Here is a 12,433-nt window from a genome sequence, read left to right on the forward strand (position 1 = left end):
ATTTAAAATTCTATCATATATAAATCATCATATATAATTGTTTTATTACGGATTATTAATTTTAACCATCAATTTATATGGCTTTGAAAACGTTGCATTATTGCAATCAAAGTTCCTGTCTAATTACCATAATAATGGTGTGATATCTACAGTATGTATTGTTTTTGTTGCGACGGATATTTTTTATCATATATGAACTGTACTGGCTGCGGTAAAAGGAGGATCCTGGTAAAAGGTTCTATTATGGCCTACCAGAGTGGCCTACGAAAAAAAAAGAAGAGATTTATTTTGACATTTACTAAAGTGTCAAAATATGTCAAAATGTTGGCAAATTTTTGAAATTGATTTTCTTTGGCTTTTTGATTAATAACACGTCACTTTTTAATATATAACAAAGTAGATAATAGGCATATATTGAGTTTATTTGAATAAATTAGTGGGTGTATCATACCTTTATATTTCTTCGTAATGAAACAGAGTATAATTAAATTTTTGCATGTTTACTTATTTCTTCAACTTTTTGGAAAGCTTACCGGTACGTATTCTCTATGTGTTCTCTATTTAATTCACCAGTTTTATTGAAACTTCATGATTTGTAGCAATCACGAAATTAGGCTTGTTTATTTTACTGTTATAAATTCAAGTGTCTTTTTTAGTAAATGCCAGACAACAATTTGTAACATGTGGATCGGTAACCAAGTTAATGAATACAGACTATCGGGTAAGATTACATTCACATGACGTTAAATATGGGACTGGAAGTGGACAACAATCTGTAACTGCTACAGAAGTACAAGAAGATATTAACAGTCATTGGCTCATTAAAGGAGCTGCAGGAAAAGTGTGTCTTCGAGGGGATCCAATTGCATGTGGATCAATTATTAGGTAAATAAAACATAATTAGGTCAATAATAAACGTTTATTTAAATTATTTTATAGGCTGGAACATGTAGAAACTAAGAAAAATTTACATTCTCACTTATTTTCAAGCCCTTTAAGTGGTAATCAAGAAATAAGTGCGTACGGTGATGAAAAGGGCGAAGGAGATTCTGGAGATAATTGGACAGTTATTTGTACAGGTAGTTATAGTTAATTTTTACCATATAAAAATTAAGCTATTGATATTTTTTAATATTCGAAGGTGATTCTTGGAGACGAGATGATAGTATTATGTTGAGGCATGTAGATACACAGATGTACTTGGCTATATCTGGAAGAACATTTGGCAGACCTATAAATGGTCAGATGGAAGTAGTGGGAATAAAAAGCTCCACGGGTGCAGTGCATTGGCAGTCTATGGAAGGCGTATTCCTTCATGCACCAGATGTCAAGCAACATGCTCATGTGCATACCGAGTTATGAAATAGTTAGTAGTTAATTTATATTGAAAAATAAACTCTTATAGAGCAATGAATTATCTTATTTATTTATTATTTGTTACATGTGTTAGTTAATAATTAAAGGAATATCCGTCCTTTTTTATAACCTGTTTTTAATTATTACTTGAAGATTATTTGTTCTTAAAAACATTGTGTTTAGCTTTGTATATCGATAGAAATAATAATCTTCGATTTGTATGATAATTTTTCTATAATTGAGGCGTCAAGTTGCATAACCCATCTTATCCCAAAAACGTTGTTTTAGCAAATGTTGGAAGCGTTATTTTACAAAAAACGTGTCCATTGAGTAGAATCATTGTTTTATATCTCATTTTTCTAGAAATACCAATTAATATTTAATTTTTAAAGAGAAAAAACAAAAATAATTTGGATAAAGCAGGTTTTGTTGCAGTAAGATGCATATTGCGGATTTCCATATAGTAAGATATTTGCATCCTAACTTGATTTATTCGATATGCAAATGTTATAATTAATAAATCAATAATAATTCCTTAAAATTAGGTAGGGATTTAGGATTGATAAGACCATCAGTAGTAATATTAAACTTGTGTAAAAATAAGCCTATGACTGAAATAATGTCGGATTTGCAACAATAATGACAATTAAAAGCAAACAATATAAGTGGATAAGACGGATTTTGCTGCAGTAACGGATATTGTAATAATATAGAAATAGGCGACTTTTGCTGCAATTTTGGGACTATGTTTTGTAGATTTCAGGGATCATTATTAATATATATGTCATTAGTAGGGTTTCCATAAAGGCTTTTGAAAATTCCGGATAAATGAACTCTGAAATCCGCACAAAATCCGGACGTCGCAAAAAAGAAACTATAAATCTATTTAAACTTTTATAGGACGCAAATAATAGCCCTGGAATCAACAAAATATAAACCAAAAAAACATTCACTTTCCAGGAGTGTACCAAAAGCGAAAAATTTGAGCGCCGAAGTATAGAAATGGGTACATTCGAACATGCGTGGATTAGAAATTATTTCTCAGTTACTTTGTTGAATATTTTATTAGTTTTTACGATGCTACAGCTCTACTTAACTTAGTAAAATATTTTACAGTTACAGTTGAATTAATTATTAATTCAACTGTAACTGTAAAATATTTATTGGCTCAACTTTCGTTTAGCCGAAATCTGCTATATAAAAAATGACTTTATATATGCGTTCTAGGAGGCGTTAAGCGTACAAATATACAAAAATTTTCCTGCGGAAATGCGTCATTTTCATTTTTTGGACTTTAGTATAGCCGAAATCTGTTACATTAAAACTACTAGTTTTCGGGGTGTGTTTTAGACATTTTTCTAAACATAAAAACACAAAAAAGTGTGCTGCAGAAATTTTTTTATTTTTATTTTACATAAAAAAATGCTTTGACTTTAGAGTAGCCGAAATCAGTTACATGAGAAATGAACTTATATTTTGTTTTATACGAGCCTTTATGAACATAGAAAAACAAAAAAAAATCCTGCGGAAATATGTCAATGTCATTTTGTTTTTCATACATTTTTCAGTTTAGAAGCTTATGGGACCCGGGAGCGAATAGGGGTGCTGGGTGGGGTTAGGTTTGGTTTGGTTTGGTTGGTTTGGTTTGGTTTGACCACTTTAGTTCCGCTGGTAGTCGAACCCAGATCGCGGAGGTCAACAGTCTGCAGCACTAACGCAATACAAACTGAGCCAACTTCCCCGTCTATTCCGCACATTTCTTTTGGTGTTTTTATAGTGGAAAATATGTCTAAAATTCAACAGAACAATTAGGGTAAATGTAACTGATTTCGGCTATTTTAAAGTCAGAACATTTTTTTTATATAAAATGAAAATAAAAAGTTTCCGCACAGTTTTTTTTGTGTTTTTATAATCGAAAAAATGTCTAAAATTTAATACAAACATTGATATAAATGTAACAGATTTCGGCTATTCTAAAGTCAGAGCATTTTTTATATAAAATGAAAATCAAAATTTCCGCAGACAATTTTTTGTGTTCTTATGTCCAGAAAAATGACTAAAACACATCCCAGGAGCTAGTTTTAATGTAACAGATTTCGGCTTTTCTAAAGTCCGGAAAATGAAAATTACGCATTTCCGCAGGAAAATTTTTGTATATTTGTACTCCTAACGCCTTCTAGAACGCATTATATAAAGTAATTTTTTATATAACCGATTTCGGCTAAACCAAAGTTCACCCAAATATTTTACTGATTTAATTTGTTTTGCGGTCAGGTTTCTCGGACGCTTTTCCAAATCCGGTCCTGACCGCCCCGGACACTTTAAAAATCCGGACATATCCGGGTAAATCCGGACGTATGGAAACCCTAGTCATTAGGAATTTTTTTAAATGGATAGGGCGGGTTTTGCAACTTGAGGCCTCAATTCTATTATTAATATACAGGGTGGCGCACTTCGTTCGCCTCGGTTAATTATACAAAAACGCAAAGATGTACGAGCAAAATATTTTATGAGTATATGTGGCAAGACAATGTTCATAATTTGAAATGATTTTGAAATGAATGCTTTACCCGCTTTGAACAGGGTATGTCCGAACTAACATCCATACCAAAGTTATATACTTTATTATGGAATACCCGGTATTTTATTTTATTTTTGGATTCTACGACATAAAATAAGACATTTATAATAAGGATTTAATATGTCTAAAAGCTTTGGTTTTTGAGATATTTATATATAGATATTTAAATATGCATACTATAATAAAAACGGTTGTTTTTTTTAAATTGTAATTTTATAAAAAGTTCTATGAGAGCTTTAAATATGGAAAAAAAATTCTAAAAATGGTGAAATTTTAAAATAAACTAAATGGAAATTTTATAGCAAATCGACATAGGTAAAAAATATACATATCTGGATATTTATGAAAATAATTCTAAAATGTGCGTTACTATAATTCATATATTATATAAAAAGTTTGGAGTGTAAATCTAAAATCCAAATTATGATTTGAAGCTTTTTTGGAACATACTTGACCACCTTGTATTGTATAATAATATTAAACTTGATTTTATTGTAAAATAGATACCGTTATAAAAAAAATATGAGATGTGTTGGTTTGTTATCGTTATTCGATAGATTATGAAAACATTTTTCACAATTTTGCTGTATATGAAGTACATTTGTTTGGGCCAAGTTTTATCACAGTTATTTTTATATGCCAGATATACCTATATAATATAAATCTGTGGTAAAATACTTTTTATTTGTTTTTAAAACACAAATTATAGTAATAAGAAACAAAATATAAAAAAAAATCTTGATGCAAATCAAGCAGTTGTGACTACCGCATGTATACGTATGTATTTTGCTTCGTATATACATCTTGTGCTAGATGAAACTACTTCTTATGAACGAATTTAGGAAATAATACAAGTTTTTATAACTTTTCGTTCTTTTTAAGAATTATTTATTCAATGATCCAAATTATATCTTTTTAGAACGAAAATTAGGAAGACAAAGCTTTGTATTTTCCAAAAGAAAACACTGTAAAAGAACAGAATTTGTATCAAAATGTATTAAAAATATAAGTATCTAGTATAACAACATACACTAAAATGGTAAACACTGGTATATCGCCACGATTTGGTGGACCTCGTTTAGTCATTTTTTCTCCTCTTTTCCTTCCAAGCAGTTGGTTTGTTAGCATACTCATTCATCGAGCACTCTGTTGGACTTTGTTGTATTTTATTTCCAGATTAACAATCTCACCCTTAAATTTTATATGAAACTGATTATTGAATATTAAACATATCTGTATATTGATCCATCAATAACTTACCGAATATCAGTGTAAGAAGTTCTTTGAAGTGTTTAAATCTTTCTTTCTCTGGTCCATTTAGATTTTTATTATTTCCAAATTTAAAAAAAAATATATTGCAGAGCTAATCTCTCTATCATTATACGAGAATATTTGGAGTTTTCATTCATTGGAGTCAAAATTTGGTAAATTGGGTATCGAGTACGGGAAGAGTCGCTACTATAATATTAATAATATACTTAGGAAGGTGTAACAAGGTAATTAAAAACTTGTGCTTACCTTTAAATCTCTTTTAAACTACAGACAAACAGAACATTTATATAGAGCTTCTAGAGAATGATAAAACAATAATGGCTGCCAACACATACCACTGCTAAAAAGGAGAAAGGAGAGAGGACACATAAGATACACTTGGTCGGTGTGTCTACGCTGAGGCTATCTGCGCGTGCGCACACCTTCATTTCATGCTAGAATGTAGACACAACACTACATTATTACAAAGTGTCTATATAGATATTTATATTATGTGTATACGTCACATTTTTACAAGGTGTGTACTATAAGCACAACTATGATACGAAGTATCACACATACATATGACTTATACTTTGTATGTCTCATATACCGACGTTAGATTTCATCATTTTAATAATTATTTGTTACGTTACAAAAAACTCTTTAGAATCCTGTGTGCACACGGTATACAACTAGTAAACACTGTATCACACAATTCTATCAATATAAAACTAGATGAACACTTAGGTTCACTTTAACATATTTTGTTTTTCATGTATCTCCCTTGTAGAAACGTAATTTCATTTGGACGTGCTGCATGGGGGTATGTTAGTAAATTACATAAAATAGGGATGACTGACGTATTCAGGTCAAACACAATACTTCGTATTGTGTTTGACCAATTCCTGAATCACCGGAAATTACTACAACTTTTGATTTTTAAATGACACCATTTTTTTACTTTATTTGAAAGAAAATGGCAGTCTGAATAGAATGATACATCATACGTAAAATTTTGACATTTTTGCATATTTATGGTTTATTTGGAATTGTAACGTGCGTTCATAACGACAATTTGACTCGAAATACCAAGTGTGGTACCAAATTTTTCGTAAAAAATGCTTTTTCTAAATATGCTAATGAGCCACCCTTGTTCCATTTGACAAAATTGGGATATGATTACAAATACGATTTGCGCATCTTTTAACCGGCCAGAACAAGACACGAAAAACATTAGACGATTAAACCTTTTTTTTAGGCTCCTTGACTAAAAATTTTTGTTTTTAACACAGCCACTTTAGATTGAAATTTAAAATACGATTTATTTTTAAGCAAAAATGTCAAAAATTGACATATGACGTCATTCTATCCAGAGTTTCATTTTTTATCGAATAAAGTAAAAATATACCTAACATTATAAAGTAATAATATTTTCCGTGAAACAGGAAGTGATAAAAAAATTGAATACGTCAATCAATCCTAATTTATGTGATACACTAACATACCAAATCTCGTTTTTTATCTGAAAAAATAAAAAAGTTGTAGGTGTGATCAACTTTTCAGACGCAGCCGGTATAGTCTCGTAATCTAAGAGCGTCCGCACACGTGTCGTCTGGCTTTCGAAGCGGAAGCGTCTGGTACTCCGAGCGAATCTCGCTCCACTCTACCTCTACCTTCCTACGTAAATAATAGTATCGCTCCGCGTCGACCGCCAAACGACCCTTTCGTGGACCTACTATTATTTACATGGGAAGTAGAGTGAAGGGAGATACGTTCCAACTTTGAGAGGCGTCCGCTTCGAGACGATCCGTGTGACCGTGTGTGCTCGGTCAAAATCCAGTGAGCAAAGTTTTGTCACATTTAGGGAACAGTTACGTATCTGCATTTTATTGCTTCACATGAGGCAAAAGATGGGCCTGGTAACGAGTCACCTAGAACACATTTCCCTTGATGAAATAAAATGCTCACTGGGAAGCTTCATTCACCTCGCAATTAGTGGAATAAATTAGTAGTTTCAATTAAGCCTCATTCAGAACCTCCCAGTTAGTGGAATAAATTAGTGGTTTCAATTGCACTTTATACTTTTTAATTTACGATCATTCACAACGTCTAAAAAACACAATTAAAATTAATAGAATATCCTAGCAACAGCTTGCGACAGTCAATTGTATCCATAGAGAACGCCTAATATTTAGCTTATAAAACATCAACTTTTGATTTCTAACCACTCTTTCTCTTGACGGATGATCAAAGGCTAAAATGACATTCCTCGCAAATTTTGAGGTATAATTGTGGAAAAGTTAAAAGTTTGTTAACTTTTTCTACTAATTGTAAATGACAACCACTAATTTGGACGTTCTGAATGCTGACATTGAAATTAAAGGAACAAACTTCTACGCTAATTGAAATCACTAATTTATCCCACTAATTGCGAGGATCTGAATGAAGCTTTAAGCTATATTCAGAATCTCGCAATTAGTGGAACAAATTAATGGTTTCAATTACACTTTATACATTTAGTTTACGATCATTCACAATATATAAAACATACAATTAAAATTAATAGTATATCCTAGCAATACTATTATATAATATATACTATTATTATATACTATTTAGCTTATAAAACAATAAACTTTTGGTTTCTAACAACATTTTCTCTTGACGGATGATAATCAAAGGCCAAAATGACATTCCTCGCAAATTTTGAAGTATAATTAGTGGAAAAGTCAAAAGTTTGTTAACTTTTTCCACTAACTGAAAATTTCTACCACTAATTTTGACGTTCTGAATGCTTACATTCAAATTAGAGGAACACACTTCTACGCTAATTGAAACCACTAATTTATCCCACTAATTGCGATTAGATTAAGCTTAAGTGTTTTTTCGCAATTCTGCGGTATACGAGGTACACTTGTTTCCAAATTGCACAAACGCATGGAAATACTTTTCTGCCCTTGGCTGTTCATTTAAGCAATAAGTGGCATACACTAACAATACCGCCGGCGATAGTTTAGCAAGTGTTTTTTATACAAGACAATGAACGTTTTTAACTAAAACTCTTACTGTGTGCGTTCAGCCTAAGTAGTTTTTTTTCATAATTCTGCGGTATGCGAGATGCACTTTTTCCAATCGCACAAGCGCATGCAGAGACTTTCCTGCACTTGACCGTCTATTTAAGCGAAGAGCGGCATACGGCGTCTTCAGTAGGACGCGCGTCGCGACGGTGCCTGTTTCCTAGTGACGCACGTTAAAACCAGTTGCGAAATTCCTCTCCGATTGCGTAGACGATGATTTGTTGGATCGGCGTGACCACTGATGACCATTCTATGTGACGGTCTTCAGGACGAATCCGTCTAAACGTATGTCTATTTTTATATTTTTTTATATTAAATATTGAGTAAACATATAATAAGTTTGAAAAAAGTAGTTTATTTCATTTATTTTATGCAGATAAATAATTTTGATAATAATGTATACTTAATTAGTTATAGAAAGGGTGGCTCTTAATTAAGTGCCAATATTTTTTGGGGTGGTATACTTCGACATCAGAAACACGTCTGTAAGATTTTTTCGCGAAATTTTTCATTTTGGAAATTTGGTAGATATTTTTCGAAATTTTTTTTTGGATTTCTTTTCAATTTTTTTTTAAATCATAATATCTTGATAGTATGGAAATATAGACAGTAGGTTAAATTTACAAGACCTGGCCTCGAAAAAAATCCAGTCGAGCAAAGCCGTACGAAGCCTTTCTCGAAGGTATTAGAGGCACTTTTGACCACCCTGTAACTTAGTTGTGAATAAAGCAAGAATATTATACTACACAGGAAAACCTACTATAGCTGGCTAGGTTATCAAAATATCTAGTAATTATACCTCATAGTTTATGAATTATCGCTTGTCAAATTTCTTTAATTTCGACATTGACTCACTGACAGATCATCAAAATTCTAAGGTATTTTAAATGTGTCACAAACTTCAAATTTCGAATTTTAGGTAACTTTAAGCTTATAATGGAAGGAAAAAATGAAAAATCTTGAAATAGCCTTATGAACTGAAAGTTAGTTGTCTAGCGGCTAGACAATAATTAACTTTCAATCCATAAGGCCAAACCAAACCAAACCGGTAAGTGACTTTCCAGTCGAGAAAAAGGTAGAAAACTTCAATTAATCGAAGCTGATTTTAATTGTATATGAATGTATGAACAATAATTCAAGGATTATGAATTTTTTCTAGTCAATTTCGTCACTGACTCACTCACCGTCATCAAAATTCTAATGTAATTCTAGAAGTGTCACAAACTTCAAATTTTGAATTTTAGGTAGCATTACGCTTATAATAGAAGGAAAAAATGAAAAATCCCGAAATAGTGATCTAGCCGCCAGCGGTAACTGACTTTCCGGCGATGGTAATAGGAGGACCGGTAATAAGATTTGGATTTTTATATACAGGGTGTCCCAGAAATAAGTGCAAGTATTTTAACTGGTAGTATATTTCAGCCCCAGAAACAGGCCTATGAGGTTTTTTTCGCGAAAAAAAAATAAATTCAAAATGTTTTGAAATTTTTTTTGTTTTTTTTTTCAGTTTTTAGCTAAAAAACATAATTTCTTGATAATATGGCAAAATAGGTATTAGATTAAATTTTCAAGAAAGAAGATCCAGAAAAGATCCAGTGGTTCTCAAAATTTTAGCAAAAAATCATTTATTTTTTGGAAATTTTCACTAGTAATACCACTAGAGGTCAAATTATTTCCGGAAATTTTTTCGAGCTCATGAATATTTTGAAAATTATCCCGAGTCGAAGACGAGGGATAATTTTCTAAAAATATTCATGAGCGAGAAAAAATGTCCGGATTTAATTTGTCCTCGTGTGGTATTCGGTAAGAAAATTCCACACCAAATTGTGTTTGAAAATAAAATAATTAAAATGTATTTTTCGATTTTGGTCGAATTGATTATTTAGTTACTATGACAACTAAGTGACACCCAAACCTAAAAACTATTTCAGTTTTGCAGATGTCAAGCGGCACGGCTTAAAAAATGTTTTGCTTCGGTCATGAAAGCAAAGAAAATATTCACCAGGAGATTAAGCAGTTGACACCCGCGAATACTAGGAAATCGAAGTCAAGCGTATGGAAGCAGTTTAAAAACTTTCATCTCAGCTTTGTAGTTGAAATGTATCAAAAAAGTAAACAAATTAAAAACCAGACTCTCAAAAAGATATTCTGTCATTATAAACGTCAAAAAATTTCCAGTATAATTCGCTGTTGGGTGCCCACAAGGAAAAAATTTTCACTTATAATATCACAGAGCTTAAATTATTTTCTGAAATTTTTTTGAGGGCACGAATATTTTGAAAATTATCCCGAGTCGAAGACGAGGGATAATTTTCCTAAAATATTCGTGCCCAAAAGAAAATTTCCAGGAATAATTTAAGCTTGCGTGGTATTCGGTAAGAAAATTTCACACCTAAATTTGAAAAAAAAAAATATTAATCCAACATGACATTTTAAAATAATTTCAATTTGTTAAGTTGGCCAAGGTATTGATGTTTTTGACATATTATGTATTTTGTCATTTTTGTTTGCGATTCTGTCATTAAGCTATTACTAGTTTTAAAACGTCTGTACGTAGAGTAAGAAGTGTATAGCGAAATGTCGCGATTTGGAAAAGTAAACCAACAAGTCATTAAAGAAGAAATTGAAAATATAAAACCAGATAACACCCGAAAATCAAAATCAAGTGTATATCCATCATATTTCGTTAAATAGAAAAATACCAGCTTTAGTTAAATAAAGGCGGCAGAACTATATTTTTTAGAATATGGCAATTTCGAAGAAATTCATATGTAGGTATATCTAACATATTTCCTTAAATAAAAAATATTACCAACCTTAGTTACATCAAATGCTAAAACTCAAATGGGTAATATTTCAATATATAGACATTGTAGTTCATTCACATTATGATTGTAGATCTTATGTTTACCTTTTCAATTGTCAAAAAATTTCCACTAAAGTTTCGTGGCGCCTCGAAAAAATTTCCGGAAATTTTTTCAGTTGCCATGGTAACTAGTCAACATTAAAGCATGTTATTGGTTGAAAAGTAGAGGTGTGAAATTTTCACTAAAATTTATCCGTTGCCATGGTGATTTGTCAAAAATACACGTTTTGATTGGTTAAAAATTACAGGTGTGGAATGTTCAAAGTAAAATAACTCCGTTATTTTGGACTTATTTAAAAAACGATAAAGAGATGTTTCTTTTATCGAGATCTACCACCCCTTAAAATACTTGCACTTATTTCTGGTACACCCTGTATAAAGGCCCCTGTTCCATCTATCTAAAATATTATCAGCGTTACAGTGTTGCCGTATCATTTGAAAAGTGGTAGCATCTTTGTTATTTTAAATGGAACATCTCATATCTCATAAATTTTATTTCTCCTATAGTTTTCGATATAAAAAATAAAGTATATGTAAAATTGACAAAAACTTAATTTTGAATAAGTATTGGTAAAATCATGAATAATTAAACATTTGTAAAGTTGAAATTTGGGTTATAACGAAAGTCGGAAACACAAGTAGTTAGAAAACTAGAATAATTAATCCATTTGATATTATCTGACTTTATACGATAATTCAAAGTTGATGAATTATTGCTAGTCAAACTTCTTTAATATTATTTTGAATTATATATTACCCAAGAAAAAATAGGAAGATAACCTACATATTAGGGAGTAGGAGGATACCTACTAATAGGAGGATGATAGTATAATCGAGATGGTAGATTATTCTTTTATAATTATGGCGCTGTGTAATTGCCAAGTCATTATAATTATTACAGAAATGAAGATGACTAATATTGATACTAATAATTTATAACAAAATTGTTGAATAGGTGCTTAAAGAGAGACTATATAAAATAAACTGACTTGGTTTAACATGAGATCTCGCAACTTTTTATAGTGGAAGAATTGTGTTGCGAGACTAGCATTTTTTTACATTCTATGTTTTTGATAGGATCTATTTTTCAAAAGAAACAAATACCATGCCAATGTGTGAGCGCTACATAAAATGTCGATTATCTGCAATCGTAATTACGCATACCATCGAAGACTGTTCACTAAAACTCTAATTTTCTACCGCCACCCTTCATTGATTATTCAAATTTGGAAAAGGCAATAAATGGACGAAAAATGCAAAAAGCTCTTTCGATGCGGCCCGTCGCTACCGTAATTACCA

At 31.3% G+C, this 12,433-nt stretch overlaps 1 protein-coding gene across 1 annotated transcript; it reads left to right on the forward strand.

Annotated features, from left to right (window-relative positions):
- The first annotated feature begins 275 nt into the window (after positions 1-275).
- LOC115882946 (stromal cell-derived factor 2) lies at positions 276-1,414 on the forward strand. Its single transcript, XM_030901217.1, has 4 exons — positions 276-535; positions 657-885; positions 940-1,079; positions 1,142-1,414. The coding sequence occupies exons 1-4, from the start codon at positions 469-471 to the stop codon at positions 1,360-1,362; spliced, it is 657 nt and encodes a 218-aa protein (XP_030757077.1). The 5' UTR covers positions 276-468; the 3' UTR covers positions 1,363-1,414.
- Positions 1,415-12,433: the final 11,019 nt, after the last annotated feature.

This window comes from Sitophilus oryzae, unplaced genomic scaffold (assembly GCF_002938485.1).
Source record: "Sitophilus oryzae breed Bouriz unplaced genomic scaffold, Soryzae_2.0 scaffold_111_pilon_pilon, whole genome shotgun sequence".
NCBI lineage: Eukaryota > Metazoa > Arthropoda > Insecta > Coleoptera > Curculionidae > Sitophilus > Sitophilus oryzae.

Bases quoted from the DNA above. Each gene is read 5' to 3' on its own strand.
- LOC115882946 (XM_030901217.1), top strand. From the start codon at position 469: ATGAAACAGAGTATAATTAAATTTTTGCATGTTTACTTATTTCTTCAA. The intron at 536-656 runs GTACGTATTCTC...TGTCTTTTTTAG, and splicing joins ACTTTTTGGAAAGCTTACCG to TAAATGCCAGACAACAATTT. The intron at 1,080-1,141 runs GTAGTTATAGTT...TAATATTCGAAG, and splicing joins TTGGACAGTTATTTGTACAG to GTGATTCTTGGAGACGAGAT.